General features: G+C 49.9%; 1 protein-coding gene across 5 annotated transcripts in view; it reads right to left on the reverse strand.

Annotated features, from left to right (window-relative positions):
- Positions 1–4,114: 4,114 nt before the first annotated feature.
- LOC144136276 (BTB/POZ domain-containing protein 6-B-like) overlaps positions 4,115–20,089 on the reverse strand; it is a 115,787-nt gene continuing 99,812 nt past the window's right edge. For all 5 annotated transcript variants that reach the window (XM_077668492.1, XM_077668488.1, XM_077668491.1 and 2 more), the window contains 3 exons: positions 13,102–13,619; positions 11,877–12,224; positions 4,115–9,763 (listed from right to left, as the gene is read on the reverse strand). In XM_077668492.1, the coding sequence (XP_077524618.1) occupies positions 9,313–9,763; positions 11,877–12,224; positions 13,102–13,532 (1,230 nt within the window). In that variant the 5' untranslated portion in view covers positions 13,533–13,619 and the 3' untranslated portion in view covers positions 4,115–9,312. The remainder of the gene's footprint in view (positions 9,764–11,876; positions 12,225–13,101; positions 13,620–20,089) is intronic.

The raw sequence follows: 20,089 nt of genomic DNA on the forward strand, positions 1-20,089 counted from the left end.
TATATGTTTTAACTTACCTGCAAAGAGGCAGACATTTAGAATTCTTTTACTCCAAAAAATTAATAATAAGCTTTTCTATTTTTGCTGCAACTTCTATTTACTGCATTTAAAATGGCGGACTATTTAAAATTTCAACACGCGACATTTTTGTTCAAGATAAAACGGACCAACAAATTTTTCCCGGCGTGGCAGTCACTTGTAGTTCGCAACAAACACGACGTTGCAAAATATAGGAGTCCTTCGGCTAGCTAAGTTCGTGTATTCGTAGCAGCCTTCTTGCGAAAATAAACCGTGTTAGAGCAGCTTAATATTCGAGAAGGTTGACACTGAAGTGATCACCTTCAGATCGAATTCTAGTGGTTTGAACATCTGCGTTGCATTCGGATGTGCTGAGTTCGATACCTAGGGCCGTCGGGAACCCAACGGTGATACAATGAGTACACGCGTTTCCCTGTCCTGGAATGCTTGGGAATGGGTCTCTGACACCACTCGTATAAGGGCCGCAACGGGGTTTAAGGCATAGGGCGGATTTCGATCTCTAGCGGATAGACTTTCCATCTAGGCAGGGGAAAAGATGGCCGCCCCTACCAACAGGGCAATTCCCTAGCTAAAACGAGCTGGATCACCTTTCCGAGCGTTGGGGTCCCATAATGGCCGAGGACCGCACCAGGCCGGGAGAGCGCTCGTTCCTGTTTTGCCGGTAGGTACCCGGCGACACCGAAGTTCCTTCCACGGCCGTGGCTGGTGCTCAACAACAAGGCCATCCGTGCATGTTCGGACAGAGCAGTCTGATGCCCCCAGCACTTGGCCGAAAGATATATCTGTACCCATTTTTGCAGGTGGGTTCCCGTCGGTTGCACCTGGGGCGCTCGCACGAAGACCAGGCCGGATGCTCCGAGACTTGTGGTCCTTCTGTGGTATGCGCTTCAGAGGGTTTTGAGCTTGCAGCCCCCGGGAAGGGCCGACCGCCAGGCCGGGGGATTCACTCGTACCTATTTTAGCGGTGTGTGCCCAGTAACGCCCATGAGAGGTGTCTCCAATGGCAGCGGCGGATGCTCTACATGATACCGACCATGGACGGGAAGGGAAACCCATTATCCTCTTTGGCAACAGTGCTCAGAGCCACATAGGCCTCCTTTGGAGACGTCATCCTCTTAGAAGGCTGATTACCAAGCCAGGGAACGTCCATACCCAATATAAAATCCGGTGAGTTCCCCGCGTCCCTGGGGATCGAACCCAACACCTTCCGAATGTGAGACGGATTCTGACACCACTAGAACGGGATTTCAAGGTGATAACTTCAGTGGTAACCTACTCGAATTAAACTGCTCTAACGCTCTTTATTTTCGCAAGAAGGCAGCTACAAGTAAATGCACTTAGCTGGCCGGTTTTTTGTTGCGAACTAAGTGACCGTCATGCCAGGAAAATTTGTTGATATTAATCTGTAAGATTAAAATAACTCTTAATGCCTGCCTCGCTGTTTTGCAGGCAAGTTAAATCATGCATATAATAATTTTTTTGGTGCCTTCCAGAACATTGTTGCGTACTTCCAAGACGGCTAGCCAGTGTGCTAGCCATGCCAAGTCAAGCTGAACAGCCCCGCTCATAAACACGAAACATGCGACTGCGCTGCAAGTATTACAACAAGTTCCAGAATTACCTAATATAGTACACTATACCCAAAATGTTTATGGGACTACCAAAACCCTCTTCCATTGGCCCCACAATTGCGCAGTCACGAATATGGCCCCTCTCTATCCGAATGCTGAAGTCTTCATTAATCGATCGCCTCCTTATGGTTTCTGACGGACATGTACTAATCTCCCGTCTCTAGGCTCGCCAATATTCTCTCATGGGAGACCCTCCTAAGTATCAGCCACGCCCCTCCCCTTCAGAAAATCCCCCCATTGACATCAGGACCACCATGGAGGCACTCTTCAAACGCCCCTCACTGCAGTGCACCTTCTTCTCTACTGCCAACTCCCTTCTTGAAGAGACACTTAAGGGCCATCTCCTTGAATTCAACGATGGTTCCGCCATTCCCGACACCGGAGCAGCAGCGGCAGCCCACACTTAGTGTTCCTATGTATGCTATAGAGAATTTACAGGAACACTACCAGCACTATCCCTTCGCTCGGTCTCTCCAAGCCACGTCCTCTTTTCTTGCCTGCATCATCTCATCATAATCACCATCGCCAGCCTACGCACACTGCCGGACCAAAGGCCTCTCCTATATCTCTCACCCTCTATTATGCCAGCCGTGGCCACCTGATCTCCTCAAACTTCTTAATCTCATCGTCCCACCTAACTTTCTGCCGCCCCATGAAAAAAAATGGTAGGGTGAAATCATTTTAAAGATAGTTGTATGCTCAGTTTACGTCGCAGAACTGAACCTAATGATCTCTACACTCTGCCAGTGTGCTCGTTGTTGTTGTGCAGCCTTGGAGCAGAGCGGCCAACTCGGACTGATTCGTGATATGAAGGCACGGGGATTCGTGATATGAAGGCACGGGCTTCCTTTCTTCGTCCATGCTTCGTGTAGTGCTGTCTCTGGTTTCAGAAACATATTAACGATAAACATATTAACGTTTGGAAGGGCAGGCAAAAGTGTTGTGCCCGGAGAGACGTACATGCTGAAGCATCGACCAATTCAGGACCGGACAGAGCACGGACTTTTAACAGGCAGGTCACACCAGTCTTGGTGAACAGTCATGTAAAGTGGGCCTCATCTCGCGCACAAAATTACTGCAGAAAAGCCAGCTTCGGCGAGCTCTTCTCAAGCGAGGGAGTACGTTTTTGATCATGATTGTTTGTTTGTTTGTTTTTCGCCTCTATTGTTGCCCACCAGTCCTATATGGTAGTTAGATTTTTCATATTGCTCAACCGTTCTTCTTTACCGAGTCTTAGTAAGCTGAAGTACAATTTATGTTTGTTGGCTACAAGGGCAGTGATGTTAGCCATCTTCGTCACAAGGCAATCGTTTAGTGGTGCCAACTGCCGGCCGTCGAGTTAGGCAGAGTGCTTAATTACGACCAAATACGCGTGAGAGCACTAGTACCAACTTTGTGTTGGCGCCAAAATTTACCTGCGCTTGCAGAGATAATGTGTTTTAAGCCGTTGAGGACAGCTAGGTCATTATCCGATTGCCGTGGTAGAGGCCAAAATACTTTGAGAGGTTCCTGCCGTGCATTGTCAATGAGGTGACAGGTAATCGCGAGCGGTCAGTCACAACTGCAAAAGTCAACATTTTTAATTCTGATGAAAAAAAATTGTAGTCAATCCCGTCGTCAGGCATGAAATGCACTGCAGTGCCCTGTGTCCCGTGTGCCCCTTTCTTGTGTTTGTCTTGGTTGCGCTACAGGTCTTTGGTTACAAATGCACTGCAGGGAGCTCATTCTAGGACGGCTCACTGATGGTGGCAGCTGCAGTTGGTTACTGGCCAGGTCCTTCGGCTTCTGGCAGTGCCGCCGTTTTCACCCGCTTCTGTTCTCTGGCGTGAGCAAGCCGCACATGGCCTCCCAGGCTGATTTCGTGGTTTGAGGAGCCGCCGCCTTCAGCTGCTACTCTTCTAGCTGGACAGACCGCTTGACGTCTCTCGCCGCTTTGGTGCTTTACTCGACGCCACTTTAAGCCGTTACCTTTTTTCACGTTAGGCACCGCGCTCAGCGTCCCCCGCTGCTTGACGAGCCATAGCATTCGCCCACTCTTCTTTGGCCTTAGCGACGCGTTATGGCGCCAAGGCCGCGTTCTCGCATTCGAGTGCGACTACCTAAAGCGGCCGGCCCTTGGCGGCACAGGTGAGCATTTCACGGCCACATCGGCTCCTGTTGTTTTTTGAAACTGCCGCGTTTTCGCAGCAGCTACGTTGCACCCAGATAAAAAGGAAAACGCGGATCATCTTCAATTCTTAAAAGCGCGAGAGTTTAAAATTTAAAATAAGATTTCAGTTGTCAGTGCAAGCATCGCCTCCGTCTCCGTCTGTTTGTTCCTTCACTGTAGTTGTCTCATCCCTGCTGCGTTATTTTGAAGATTGCACCAACTCGCTCAACTGTGCGCCCTATTGGCTTTGAAGATCGTACGTTGGCAGAAAGAAGAAAGGTGAAAAAGTCCAGTATTAATTTTTTTGCGCAAGAACATGCGCTGCCTTTATTCACGCGGAACAGCTGTGCCGCCGCTTGGGCGAAGAGCAGAGTGCGCGCGAAGTCACGAGACGCGTGAGCGGCAAAAATGGCTAAAATGAAACATGTACATGTCTATGTACAGACAGTGGCAAGATGTACCCCCTTTGCCAAAAGTAACCGAGCAACAGGTTTTTGCTTCTCGACCGTGTAACGCAGACTTTACGGCACCCCTAAGGATCGAAAGGCGTCGAAAGTGAGGACAAGGACTCACCTTACTTTACGCAGATTTAGAGCTTAAGGGCTGCCGTAAGTGTTTCGCTACGGGGCTAAGAACCAAACCACCGCTGCCCGGTTACTTTTGGCAAAGACTGCACGTTCGCCGGACAAGCTCGGCACTCATGGCACGAAGATCAAAAGGTCACTAAAATGCGACGAGCTCCACACCGGCATTCAACCTGTACAACTATAAACAATAAACAGCGTCCTCCAATAACTGTTGGCAAAACGAAGAAGGGCAGTCCGGATGAACACACAAGTGTGAAGGTAAAAATAAGTGTCAACCACTAACAACTATACAACATCAAGAACACAACAGGGGAGTAAGTACATGGAACCATTTTTGATGGAAACAAGACGTCCAAACACATGTACAAAGCAACGATACGCGCAGCTTAATCCCGAAATTTCAATTAAAGTCTGGAAGTTGATGTCGTATAATCAAGTAAAGTTGTAGATATTTGTGGAAATCTTGCCGGTAATTTACGTATTCTAGTTCAATCGGAGAGGAATGGAACCACGATCCAGGCGATGCATTCCCACATGCTCACGCGCCCGAACAGGTTTGCTTGGGTGCCCTTCGTGAGGATCACTGCTGTGTGCCACGTGGTTGTCGTGGCTGGTGGTGAGATGAACATAACGCGATCTCTCGATCCTCACGCTCACCCATATTAATGTCGGTGCTTAAGTATGTGCGCTTCTCACGAGAAAAATATGTGCACTCGGTGAAGATATGCGACCTACTGCGCCGCTAGCACCAACAGTTTCCTGGTCGTGCTTCGAGGCCTCTGTGGCGCTACTTGCGTTCTAAAAACCTATTAATAGTGGACCTCGAAAGGTGTATCTCTCTATCTACAACTGCCGAACAGCGACAGCGTCGCAGGAATCCGTAAGTAAGGACCGGACTCTGTACTGGAAACTGCAAAGTGGGCGGTACACCTTTGAGAAAAACTAAGCCCAGCGCTGACTTCACCGTTAGCCAACATATCTAACCGAATCAAGGAGCATGCGGACGCGGTGTTAACCCAGCTGTGTCGATCCAGGATTTTCTAAAATTAATGGTTTCTTCCATCACGCTCGTGGGAAAGCAAACGAAACTTTCAAATGATTCTTCGTTGTCACGAATAGATAACTGCAAACGTCGCTGTAGATGTCAATAGCGCCGATGCTTTATGAATATAAATGGCAGACCTTTCGTGGGACTGGCATCACACGTCTCAGCTGTATGCGCGATAGACTCTAAAACAAATTTCTGATAGCGTTTAGGAATTAACCGGCTTAGCTCTTTTTTTTTTTTGACAGGTTACTTTCTCTGTCCTTCCTTTTCCTACTCTCCCTCTCTTCTTTTCTATTTGGCATCTACGTAAAATGCGTCATGCATTCACTTATATTACACACATGCGGTAGTACAATAAAATATGGCGCACTATTGAATTGACAGATGCAAATGTATAAGAGAACAACCATTATTCCTCGCACTGCACGTTTGTAGAGGACTAGATCTGAGTGGCTCTTCTAATCCCCGAGTGCTGAGGCCATATCCCGCGCTCAAAGTTCGGGCCTTCAGCGAACGGATAACATGCAGAACTTGTAGGAACACTGAAAACCCTGTCTGCGAGTAGGCGCTCAACAAAAGTCTGCGAGCATGCAGGTCTGAACACTGAGCTTCAAGAGAGGATCAGCAAAACATTGCGCAGCGAACGACCTCAAGGTGCAAAGACATCCATCAGAACTCAAACTGTTAAGAGCAATAAAAGCAAGGATAAAAACACTCTAACGCAACAAACAGACGCTGAAGCAATTCAAAACATTCGAAAGTATCTCGAAATGGTTTATATATGAAAAAAAATGCGAGTACAAATCATCTACAGCTGTACTCCTGAGGTTTCCTTTGGTCGTATAAAACAAGGGATAACACTCTGACACTCTTTGATTGACAATGAAATGACTAGAACATGGATGGCTCGTGGAAATGGTGCTTTTCCTTAGCGTTAGCCTTTGCCTTAGCCTTAGCTTTAGCTCGATCCCCTGAGGGAGTTTCTCACCGGACTTTTAAAGGAAGGGAAACATGAAAGCGCAAAGAACCCAAAAAACTGGTTCCTGGCCTCCGCAAACACTGACAGACTTCAGGTTGCATGGGTGTCGCGTGCGACATGCGCATCTAAAACAAACAAACAATGGGACTTAAGTGACGCACTTATAATGAGTGATGAAAGCGCTGGAATATGAAAATAAAAAGAAAGTTTGAATATAATTATTACATGTTTATGCATTTTTTGCGCTCATAAAGACATCATTTACGCGAGACGAAAAAAGAAAGATAGAGCTGAAATGGTCATAATTCATATACCTAGCATTGCTCATTATGCATATTTTTTGTTTAACTGGGTTTAGTCTTGTCCAGCGTAAAATTATCGGCTGGATCGTTACGCGCCTGAACACGTTTTTCCGTCCAGTTTACACGCGCGAACTATTTACTCACGTAGTATATTTGACTGCAAACAGCTGCATAACCTAATGTACGTAAGCTATCGTTAAAAGACCATAAGTACTTCTTTGCCTTGCTATAGTGAGTTTTTAGAAGCAAGTACTTAGAAAACGCTGTAAGAGCAGATTGGTAAAGACTTCGGTACAGCTACACAATGCCCTTTTGAAGTGACGCTACCGCATACAAGCAGGTATCTCATAACGCAAACAACTTAAAGTTAGACGTACAGCTCAAACAGTGGCGTTTTTTTTTTCAGTTCGAGGACACTTGCGAGTACAAAACAGCAGAATCCAAAAAACTGTCAAAGCAGCATGCCGTGCCCTCTCTGCGACTCTCTCTTCAACAAACAACAAGTGATAAGAGTATAAAAGCGGCGCAGATAATGGCGAATAATGGACACCGGGGATCTACCTGGTTGTAAACATTGAGCCAATCCATGACAAAAACACAAGCAAACAAAGAATCAAAAAGATGAATTGCTGCTTGGACTGATAAGTACATCGCTTACTCTTTCTATACACTAGCTCTATCGACGTGAGATGGGAAATTAAAAACCCTTATGGTAAGTACAGGAAATGGGCAAAGAATAACTGAGTGTGGCACACAATCGGAAGGGAAACACGAACAGTACAGCAAAAAAGAAAAACCGAAGGAGCTCAAGGACAATGAATCGCATCAGTGGTAAAAGCGCACCAATGCTTTTCACTCTCTTCCCACATCATGGCAGACAAAATAACCCTCGATAAAGTATTAGCACCACAGGTTTGGCTCCGTGCTATCTATGTGTGCGCTTTGGCGGTACTGCTACAAGCTTTGTAATGGTAAGAAGGCAGTGATGATGCTCGCGACCACTGCTTTGATCACCAAGGCGTGTGCTTGCTGAAAAAGACATAAATCTTAGATGTTGCCTAGACTAGGCAATGCGACAGTGCTTGATATTGCATCACAAATGTTCCAAGCACAAGCAAGAACCACAAGTCTAAGACTAGCACATCCTTTTCGCGGTAACGGGCAGCGGGCTTAGGTAAAACATGATCAACTACGAGTTGCTTGAGCCAATGGTGCCCTGGTACCAAACAGATGCGTATGAAGAGGGGCGGCGTTCTTCGCTTGCCACGCCTATCGTTTTTGTTCTTCTTCCCCCCATGCTTGAAAACGCTACCCTCTGTCCCATGAAGGACAGTAGTGGCGAAACGGACGAGATCGTGAGCATGTGCTTGCCAGTTCCAGCGTCGTCTGCTCGGCTGTTCTGTGGATGTGACACAACCCCCGCTGCTCGTCTGCTCGCGCTCAGGTTTTTTCTCGAAAATACATGTCTAACATTGGGAAAAAATTCGCCCGTAGTGTGCACATAACTGCCTCTTCAACCAAGGACAGACCGAAGATCGAATCAAATTTTTGCATTGTGCTAATTCTCGAATTCAAAACATTGAGAGACATCGATATCAGCGATTATTTAGGCAGAAAAAGGTACATATTTTCTATGGCCTCAGACGACTGTTAAGGAGGGTGCTGAACATTGCGCGGGGCCTACACACCTGCAATCGTGCGCTCTCCTTTTAAAACATCGGTTCTGCAAACAAAATGAACTTTCACTTTACTGTTAAGGCAAGTACCAATGGACCACAAAGGTATATCAAGCAGGCACAGCAGAAAAATTTTTTAAAGGAAATGAAGCAGCATAAACATTGAGCCCGTACATTGTTTTTGCCGTTTAAGTACAAGGTATGCACGCACGCAAGGAAACGATGCACGTGTAAAACGAGCAGACAGCACGGAAGTTGTGCCTGCTGATACAGCAGCCTTCACTGCTTTTGGAGAAGGAACTAGTTTCTCTGGATCCACTAAAATTATTCAATGCCCTTTCAGTTCTAGCGGTAGTAGCAGACTTTATCTGCTGTCTTTACCTTGCGATACTGCGTCGTTAAGTGGAAATAGATGCGAGCTAGTAACAGCGCGTAGCATCTGAGTGCAGCGGGAAACAAGCTTAAATTACAGGCGACAGCACACGCGTCATAAGGCTCAGTGATAGCGCAATATAGCTGCTTCAAATGCTAAACTCGCATATTTTCTTTCGTTTAAAGTACCAGGTTTCGTCTCAATGCTCAGTTTCGATGCCGCTCGGAGAGACTATTGTGTTCTGTGGCAGATTCTGCTTACTCAGGCAGCGGGGGCGTTATCGTCTGACGGAAAGGTACTTTCTACGCACAAGTAAACAATACTGAGAACAGTTTCGGAGCAAGCTCGAAATATATGCGATTTCACCGGCACAGCAATCACCACAAAAATTCACAGGGTAAGGGCAGTTTCCCTGGCCCAAAGCAAGCAGCACCGTAGTACAACCCCCTGCACAGCAGGAGTTTTTGTTTTGTGCAGACACCCAGAAACGAGAACGCTAAAGTCCACGGGAGAGCTGCACGGAGTTTCTCAGTCTAGAATGGACACAAACGTCCAGAACACCTCCGCGGCGCACTTGCGCACTTTGGCTGAGGTGGATTTGCGGGTCCTCGCCATGGTCTGGCTCCTGAGTCGGCCGTTGGCCGGAGCGCTCTGTTCAGTGTCGACCGGGGACGACGGAGGTGGCAGCGACGAAGGCAATGAGGGTCGCTGCCTCAGCGCGAGGTTGGCCCTGAGCGCCGGCGTCAGCTGCTCCTCTCCGATGCGGCCCTCCAAGAAGTCGAGCACGAGCCCCGCCTCGCTGTCGTCCAGCAGGGCGGGCGCGCGCCGGAACTGGTCGCGGTCGAGGCGGAAGTGGCGCACCAGGTAGGCGGCGTCGCCCAGAGCTCGCCGTTTCAGAGCCGCACAGGGGGCCTCGCCCCGGCGACGGCACTCGGCGGCCGCCCAGCGGTCCGCGCCCTCTACCGCCGACATTTCGGACCTGCGTACGAGGCAGTTCCACATCAGGCATCCCATCAGGCAGTTCCAAAATCCTGCATCTCAAGAAATACCCGAAAATAAATAAAGAACGCACTGGTGCATCTGTTCCATAGCTCGGGGATTTCCCACATTTATGTATGGGACAGTAAAGCATGCCACCAGGGAGTGGAGCTAAAATAGCGACAACCATAGTGCTCCGCCCAAGCGGTCTATCGATCTTGCTTTTTCGAACCTTCTGGCGTGCGTCCGGACAATCTGTTTATAGAGACGAATCGAGAAGCTCAATGCAATAGCGTGCTCGTCTTAATCCAGGCATTGCGGACGAGTTTCGGTGGACGCAAAATGCTAGAGGCTCGTGTGATGTCAGTGCACGTTAAGAACCCCAGGTGGTCTAAATTATCCGCAGCCTTCCACTACACCGGCCCTCATAGCCTGATTCGCTTTGGGACGCTAAACCTCATGAAACCAAAACCAAACCAAAAGGTAGATAACAGCGGGCCTGGATTATTGAGAAACCTCGCGCGCCATCTTACTATTTCTTTTTTCGTGTTGGATGAGCGGGAAGCTTGCCCGATTTACAAGCAAAGACCAGAGTCACATGTCACCCTCTTCAAACCTCCTTGTTTTCAACAAAGCATTTTTCTTTGTCCTCGAAATCATATGGAACGAAATTCGTGCTTGTTGGGTGGAACACCAAAGAAAGTTTAGTGCTTGACACATGTACACACGGCCAAACCTTTCAAGAGGCTTGATTTTTGCATCACTTATTGCACCTTGTAAAAGGCTTCTCTCGGCTAAACTGCTGGCATATTCATGCTGTAATTTGACACGTGTGGTAGCATTTAGTGGCCCTTTTTTTTTTCATTTTATGCTTGAGTGGAGAATTGACGGATTAAATGAGAATTATTAGTCATTTCCATCGTCTACGGATACGAAGAGCCAAAACAAGGGAGATATGTAGCAATGGTTCTGGCAGCGAAATCACGCTTACTGTGGGTAAACAACTTGTCTAACATAGGAGGAAAGGCATGTTACCCAGAGGAATAAGCGAGATGAACGAGAACCATTGCGGCGTGTGCCGCTTGTTACGGCTCTTTGCAGCTGCAGACGATGCGGATTTCTAATAATTTTGATCCAACCAGGCAAGTGCTTCACTCAAGCATAATATGAAATAAAATTGGACCACCAAATGCCGCCTCACACGTCAGCGGTTAAGGCGAGAGAAGCCTTTTACAAGGTGCAATTAGGGATGCGAAAATCACGCCAGTTAAAGATTTGGCCTAGTGTACGCTGGACCCTTCGAGACAATCAGCTACGATGGAGCCAGGTGGCCGAACTGGATTGTCAGTTGAACGAATACCGTTCATACACATTTTATTTTTATTGAAGGAGCTCCCGTAATTTTTGCTGTGTTCCTCTAGGAAAAACTGATGGACAAGTTTGTTATATTTTGTCTTATCGGGTAGGGTTTCTGCGATCCAAATACCGAACTCGACAAAACATCAGCCTTTTCTGGCTGACACCGACACTTCCCAAGACCGACAGCTACAGGCCGTGAATCCGCCCAGAATGACACGCGCGAGGCAGCTAGCCCATATTAGACCGATCCCTCTGGTTGATCCGCGAGCTGCAACTGAAGGATTATGCGGCCCTGTCTCGCACCGACCATTATTTCCTTTCTTCCTCCGTACGACCTCCCCTTTCCTCATCACTGCATGTACAACGTCATCACACAAGGGTGGAGAAGGTGCATAACTGAAAACTTTCTCTCTTCTTCGGACATTAAAGTCAAAGCCCCAACGGTGGACAGCTCACAGACAGATGAGGTTCCATAGCGCGAAAAGCAGGGACACGACAGAACTCAAGCGCTAGCTTCCACTGAACGCTTTATTGGCGCTTAGAGGGCTTATGAAGGTACAATCAAGGGCAGGGGGGACCACATGAAAGATTATCAGGCGGACGAAGAGAAAACAGACATATCGAAAGCATAAATAAAACTAAACCACTCGCAATCAAAAGAAAAGCTGAAAACATGTAAGCACGTTTCACAAGTTCGCACAGTCTCCTGCACAGTGTCCGCGGGAGCGCTCGCTCGCGAACTCGAGTGCCCGCACCTGAGCCACAGGGTGTCTCGGGCCAGCACTAGGGCGACCAGCTCGCGGGGCAGGCGCTCGAAGTCGGCGGCGGCGAGCAGTCGCTCGGCGTGCTGGTCCACCACGTCCAGGCAGCGGGCGCGTGTCTCGTTCAGCAGGTTCTGCTGCAGGTCCACGGCTGCTCCGCCGCCGCCGGACACCTCGCAGAGCCGCGTGAGCGTCGAGAGCGCTGACTCCCTGTCCACGTGGTCGCCCACGTAGCGCAGGCACACGCTCATGAGGCCCGGTACGGCGAACGCGTGCGAGACCCGCAGCAGCTCCAACGCCGAGGACACGTCCTCCAGGGGCACGTCGCGGCCGTACAGGGAGCTGAGCAGAGGAACCGAGTCCATGAGCAACTGCAGGTCGCGCCTGTCCGTCGCGTCACGCGCGCGATCGCAACGTCACCTCCCTGCGAGCTCGCAGGATATGCACATCCTGCGTCTGACCGATGCTGCCTGGCTCGTTTTGTATCGCCAGTGTTCGTGAAGCCAAGCGGAACTCTCGTCCTCACCTCTATGAAGCTCATGAGTTCCAGGGATTTCAGAGAGCTCCACAGCACGGCTTAGAAGGAGACCCCTTTATGTGTATATTTTTTGCAAAGTTTGTATATGATCCCTACATGTGGTCACGCACTGGTCTTTTCGAGAGCGAGAGAAGATGTGGATCGATGACCTGAAGATGCACATGCTGTAAAGCAAAATAGGCAGCCGCGACGGCTGAATGCCTGGCCGTTTAATCGCGTGAAAAGACAGGTTTACACTCGCTGACATTCTCTCGAAGAATTTGAGCCAAGCTCACACTTGATACATTTGCGCAGTTAATTAGGCGTTGCACCAAGATGGGGGCTGTGACACCGGCTGTATAACGTGGCAGCAGTCGTCTGATGCTGAATGCATGTCCGCACACCCTTTACGCGTAATTCTACCTGGCAGCCACACATCATGCGCTGTGCACAAAGAAGTCTAAGAGAAGGATCAGCGCAGGCTCATAACTGAAGGTGCTGTGCGTGCAGCGTGTATTATAAACTCAAGAACAACGTCCGCACTTCGAGCTAGTGAGACACGTTTCTGACATCTACAAGAGTAGCAACGAGGCACATGCTCCATTTGACCGGTAAAAAAAAAATAAACCCAACGCACGACGTGTGCGGTTTCTGGAAACAACTATAGAGAAAGCGAAAATGTGCAAAAAAGGCTCTACTCACAGGATCATCTTCTCGAAGACGCCTGGGTCATCCCAGATGACGCGGAGCGTCCTGGTCGGCTGTCGGACCACCGAGGAATCGTTTTCTGGGCCGCCGCACGCTGCTCGGCCATCACATTCGCGAGTGCTCCGTCCAAGCAGGTCTTCGAGTACGGCGCTGTGCTTGAGTATGGCAGCGTGCACCTGGAAGGAGCGCGTGCCGCCCCTCTCGGGCCCCACCACCAGTCGCACGTCAGGCGGTTCGGCAAGCCGCAGAAGATCCGTGGAGGTCGCCGGGGGCAGCGGTGGCGCGGACGGTCTCAGAGGCCCCTCCAAGAACCAGGAGCGGTCTCCGTTGGCGCTGGCTGGCGGGTACGACGCGCAGCAGCACACCAGGGGGTCAGTCTGCGTGCAGCGGCTCCGCGCGGGCACGGCCCGCCGGGAAGCGGCCATAGCAGAGAAGGCGGCGAAGGGGCTTCCGGCCGAGCGGCCGCCACGCGACCGCTCACCCGAACCGCGGCGCCTGCTGCTCGCCCGGCCCTGTGTTCACGCAGATCGAGAAACAGAAGGGGGAACTTAGTTTTTGGACCCTGGGATTTACGTGAGGACGATGGGACGAGCTGCTCCGAAGTGAAATATCATTTGAACGTCCTATAGTCGGGTGCAACTCAAGAACGAAGCAGCAAATACCTCTCAAAAGAGGCCTCGCAGCCAATGGCGTCACCCCATTTCATTGACGTCGTGGTTAATCCCTCTGCACCTACTAGCGTTACATAGCAAGGTGTGACAGGTGCAAAGCGGAATAACTACGAGCTAATTAAAGCGTTGTTTTCTTATCCTGTTCTGGACTCGTCTTTCTTCTGACACCGTGCCAGTGGCCAGCGTCTAATCCGTGCATGGGGCGGCTAACCGCTGATGCCCTCATCCTTCCCGGCATGTCTTAAGAAGAAAACCGGGGGAACTGGGCTAATACAGCTAGCGCTGTAAAAATGGCAAGGGAAGCACGGAGAAGAAAAAAACGCATTCCGATTCATTCCAGCTTAATCTACCTTCTGCAGACTCCTTTTTGTTCAGGCGAAATCACACAAATCCACAAGCAATGCGCCTAATGTGCGGTGCATGCCAGTACCGCCCTTTAAGCTGTCGCTCAGAGAACAACGGAGTAAGGAGAAACGGCGAGACGGACAAAAACAGAAGGAAGACAGCAGAGCAGGTGGAGTAGGGTGGCTCGGTGCCAGTGGATGGATGGATGGATACGGCTGAACCCTTTACATCGGGCGGTGGCTCAAGCCACCTAGCCATGTCTTGTGAAATTTTACTCCTGTCTTGCTTTTAGCCACCAATCAGATAACCTTCGCTTGGTTACTTCTAACCTCTTAAAATCCACTTTCCCTTCACTATCCCTAAACCCCAATGCCTTGGGTAAGTCAGCCCCGCTGCCTTCCACTGTAGGGTGAAGCCCTTTACAGAAAAGTATCAAGTGTTCAGCTGTTTCCTCCTCCTCTCCGCACGCAATGCACAAAGTGTCTATCTCCTGGTACCTGACTCTATACGTCTTAGTCCGCAAAACTCCAGTCCTGGCCTCAAACAACAAAGAACTTCCCCTACAATTATCATAGATATTTTCTTTGACAATTTCCTGTTTAAAGGTCCGGTATGTTTCCAGTGCCGATTTCGTCAGCATCCCTGTTTTCCACAAAGCTCTCTCTGTTCCTTTAACCTTTTTCTTAACCGATAATTGCTGATTTGCCCCCTTACTGCTGTCCAGATATTTGCTTGTCAATTTTCTAGTTCGCTTTCTCCATTTCGTGTCAACATTCTTTATATACAGGTATCTGAAAACTTTCCTAGCCCACCGCTCTTCCTCCATCTTTCTCAATCGTTCCTCAAATGCTATCTTACTGCTAGCCTCTCTGCTCTCGAAAGACGCCCATCCCATATCACCCTGTACCCCCTGATTTGGTGTATTGCCATGTGCTCCCAAAGCTAACCTCCCTACTCCCCGTTGCCTAATTTCCAGCCTTGCTTGAACATCTGGCCTCATACACAGTGCCGCCGAACAAGCGCGCCACGAAGCGGCGCTTGTGGCCAACTCTGCGCGCTGTCGGGAGCAGCGCTTTTAGCGAGAGGCCAGGGATGGGGATGATGACAACGACTACAATGATGGATGAGTCATTTGTCTAAATGGGCTCGAAACGCACACTTTCATCATCGCCACCTTACTTTAATAAGTATGTCGAAGTAAATGATGTTTCATTAGCTCCTGACGAATCAAGCACAATTTAGATGGCGTAAGACTGAGCTTTACATAAACACCGATTACAAACTACAGGTGTATTTCTTTCATTCATATTGCGGCCTCGAAGTGCGCACACTTTGAGATATCTGAGAAGTTCGTTTAAAACATGCCCACAAGTGTCCTTGGGAGCATTGCGCATTAAAAAAAGAAAGCGGCAGAAAAGCAGTACCGTAGCATTGTAAAAAATAGGATCCCCAGTGTGGCACAGATAAGCAATAATATATGCGAAATATTAGGCAAACGCTTCGACAGTGCGTAAGCTGACCGGTCTCCGGCTGTGTCCATGAGATGGAGAATCAAAGCCTTTCTGAAAGTGCGCGTGCATTTCCATCCATCCCTGCCGGTTTCCCGTCCCCCACTGGTTGCCGTAATGAGGCGATCGACGAGATTGCGTGAGCGCCGCGGGGCTGGGAAACAATTCCCGCCCGCTGCCCCTTCATCTGCAGCACGGGAGAGAAGGATATCTGATGGGAGAGGGTAAGCAGCTCTTTACTTAGCGGAGCGTCGGCGAGCGAAGGTGACCGTCGGGGGAAAGGAGTGGGGGAGGGGTCGCCCCGTGGACCCACTTCGGAGCAGCGAAACATCTGGCGGCGGTTGAGATTGCGCCACCGGCCGGGATTTGCCCGTCCCCGGCACCCCTCGTCCGTTCGCCTTCTGCCGCCGCCTCGTGCGCGGGCACGGAAGAGGCGGAAATCGGAAGGGCGAGCCCCTTGGCCGCCGGTAATAAAGGCGTGCAGGCGTTCTCGTAAATAAAGATCATCATTAAAGTTTCGGCCAATAGGCGCGGTCTTGTTTCAACACTCTTGGTGTCATAGACGCGTACAGACGCCCAAATGGTTAGCTCTCGCGACCGATGATTTTTTCCCTGCTCCAGCGCCTCGTGACGGAGCGAACTTGATGAGGGATCAATAGTAAGCCCGGGCTCTGTTAGCCTGAGCTTAGACTTGATCATTTAGCAAATTTGCTTCGTCATAAGCCCCTGGAGCACAGAAAAGTCAGCGGTCGCGCGAGCTAACTAAATATTTGAGCGAATGTACCCCTTCTCTGCACTATACAACCATAACTTGTATCATTCGTTATAGCATCGCACTTGGGTCTAGCTAGAAAAGAACATAGCGATGTCAATTTAGTATGTTATGGTTAACGTTCCGAAGCGACACATGAGCTATGAGGGACTTTGATTTGAGCTAGTTGGTTGTAGCATGATATGGTTTACGCGAAAAGCGCTCTGGCGCTAAAAACGGAGGCGACACACACAAGACAGGACTGGCGCCAGTTCTGTCGTGTGTGTGTCGCCTTTGTCTTTTAGCGCCAGTGCGCTTTTTGCATAAACTATGTCATGCTATGAGGGACGCCGTGATGGAGGGCTCTAGAACAGTTTGCACCTCCTGGGGATCTTTAACACGTGCTGACATCGCACAGCACAGGGGCGTTTTTGTATTTCGCCTCCATGCAAATGCGGCAGCCATGGCCGGGATTCGATCCTGCGACCTTGGGGATCAGCAGCCAAACGACAAAGCTACTGAGCCAGTGCAGCCGTTTGTGCATGCAGCTACCTAAGCGAGAACCGTCGTGTGTCCATTGACTCTGCAGTCTCGGAACACTGCTGGCGCGGACAGCTGAGTGCCAGAAAAATTAAAGAAACGAATATGCTGTGGTGGGATACAACTTAAGAGCAATGGGGCAGATATCCCCCGAAGAAGACCCTCCAGCCAATGGCGTCGACCTAATTTCACGCTAGCAGGTGAAAGGCGATTCACCACAACGTCATGAGAATCAGTCGACGATATTGGCTGGAGGGCCCAATTTGAGGCGTTCTTGAGTTGTATCCGACTATATAGTATACGAATGGGAGGCCACTCTATAGATTGCTGACATCTCACGATTGGCGCCTGAAGAAATGAAAGGTGCGGTGCTGCTTGTTCGTAACTGACTACAAATCGGCATGCCTCGCTAGCACAGCTTCAATAGGAGCTAGTTGCTTGTGCGCATCTGCTGTCAAATATTTGCGAAACGCCAATTTAGAGGTAAAAAAAAACATTTCCATCCAAGGCGCATTGCTTGTGGTTTGATGGTGCGCTGTGCGAGTCGCACATCCAGAATTAGCCTGCATATATCTACTCCAGGCTGTGCGGAAATGCCGCGATGAAATTAAATTTTCTCGCTCGTATTATGTTTCGTAAACTTCCAACTGCGAATGTCCGTTCTGCAGGGGCGAAGCCGCACCGATGCGCAAGAACAAGACGGAACGGAAAGTTAGACGGAAACGAGACGGAATTCACGGTGCGAACTATCGACTGTCTACTATCACAATTAGCGATTGCTTCGTATACTGCAGCATCCGCATGCACGGAGGGGTAGAAACACAAGCAAATCAACTAAGTTTTAATAGTCTCCATATTTTGCAGCTCATCCGCAAAGTAACCTGCCCCACCTATGCGCCATTTATCGTTCGTCCTCTTATTGCGCGTCGATAGAGCGCGCTTTCGTCTCTACTCGACCTGTGAACGAACCTGCAAACGTTACACCTACAGGAAGTAAAGAGTGCAGAGAGACGTGTGCGCATCCCGCGGGGCGAGAAAAGAAACAAGTCAGGAATGAAAACAAATAGCTGCGCAAATGAAAACACGACGGCGTGTATCCGAACAGCTGCACTGTTCGGTCGTGGTCGACAGCCGACACCGCCGTGGGAGCGTCTGCAGGCGCATACGATGAACTCGAGAAGCGTGTGCGCATCCAACGCAGCTTGCGCGCACCGGAATGGTTCGGACGCCGGATGGATGGAAACAACCTTATAAGAAAAAAAAATCTTCCAGGGTGGTCGGACGCCGGATGCGCTCTTGCGCGCTGCCTAACTGGACGCGATGTGCACCTGAAGTCTTGCTAGTTCAAAAGCTCGAGGAATATCCAAGCTTTTCATACTGGCCAAAAATTACGATTAAAAAAAATAAAGGAGCAATACGCATCCTGAGCTTCTATGAAGTTCAAATGACAAAGAGTTCAGTGCGACACATCTCACCGTCGCAAGTGCTGCTGATATATGAATATATGAAACAACCATTTGCATAACGCCAAGCAAAAACAGGTTCCGAGGCCAACGAATCGAACATCCACTGCTAAAGAGCGGAGACAGCTGAGAAAACGGCTGTGCAATGCTGGAGCTGCTCTGCAGCGCTGTGTGTGTCCCTTCTGTCTGCGTCTGTGCCTTTCGCGCTGTTTCAAGAAGCCTGAGCCACCAACTAGCCCGCACGTCTACCCGTGTAAATCTGCAATAAATGAGGGCAGTTGTTTCGGACGTCGGCGCAAAATGCTTTGCCCCACTTAAACAAAGTGGGGCCAGACCGTCGGCTGGATAAAAGGAAGGCGTATCTACTGTTTTATTATACTCCCGTTACGAATCGACAATGCGTTAAAGCTTGGAGTAATATAGTGAAATGCTGCTTATATGTTTATTCTTGTACGCGTATACGCAGGCGTGCCTAGAGGGGGGAGGGGAGGTGCGGCCTTCCCCTCCTTCCCCCTAATCATCTAAGGGGAGCGCGAGGACTGCTCTATACCTTTACTCTGTCGGACGTATCCTATCATTGTTTACAATGCAGTGTCATGGCCGTGCAGGATTTTGACCATACTGGCCGCCGAGGACCCGTGATGCTGCATCTCAGGAACTGTTTACTTGTTGGGCCACTTTGAGGCAGTATTTTCGGGTTCTGTTATGCAGTTCACAAAAGGCAGATGTGTCGTATATTTTCTGTGGCTTAGAGAGAAGCGTGTTGTTATATTGATGCCTCAACGGCGCAGAGACTGCCTTCCTCTGCCGAAGTTACACATGAAAGTAACAAATACTGCTCAATAATATTTTGCGTGTTTTGCAATTTCATGGCACTGATATAAATATAACCATTCCTCATCTTTGCGCTGCGTTTTGACCGCAGGTGCCTCGGTGGGAAGCCGGAGAGAGGGACGCCGCGGTGAAACTTGGCTCCCCCTAATGGAGAACCCTGAGCACGCGTATGAGCGCAGCCGTTCTCACGCAAGTGGTCACAATGAACACCTAATTGCCGTTTATCCTTCGACGCCCGGCACTTCTCATCCGCTTTGTGGAAATATGAAAATATCGACGAAGAACACCGGGGAGCGTCGAATTGATTTCCCCTCCAGAACACCTTCGGCTCACGACGACGAAGAGAGCACGCCGTCTATCTTCCCACGCGCACGGCAGTCCGCCCGAGCGCCTGCCTCCTTTTCCGGGACCGGGCCGATGTGCTTTAAATTCCCACCTGGCAGCCGCAGAGCGCCGCCCAGTAACGAACAACGCGAGCACGAGCAGCCGCCATGCCGTGCTGCTGGCGTGGGGTCGAACCTGTAGCCATCACCACCGCTTGCGTACACCGGTGCACCACCGACGAGGGTGGGGGGGATAGCCGAGGTTGTTGTACCCGGGGGCCGAGGTCACTGTCTTAGAGGAGCGGCGACTGCCCCCCTCTGTGGCGGCACCGTTTCGGTACCCGCGGAGGGCGGCGCGCGCAATAGCGGGATTCGGAGAAAAACCGATCGGCGAACAGAGTGATTTGGATGACCCTGCCACCGGAGCAGGAACGATGCTTGATGTACGGTTGCGGAGACAAGAGAAAGAGGAAGCCCAAGAGGTCCCGCGTGAGGACGGCTGGTTTGGATGCTTCAAAGGCCGGAAAGCTGCGGGGGAGTGTGTTTT

This window comes from Amblyomma americanum, chromosome 6 (genome assembly GCF_052857255.1).
Source record: "Amblyomma americanum isolate KBUSLIRL-KWMA chromosome 6, ASM5285725v1, whole genome shotgun sequence".
In the NCBI taxonomy this organism is placed as follows: domain Eukaryota; kingdom Metazoa; phylum Arthropoda; class Arachnida; order Ixodida; family Ixodidae; genus Amblyomma; species Amblyomma americanum.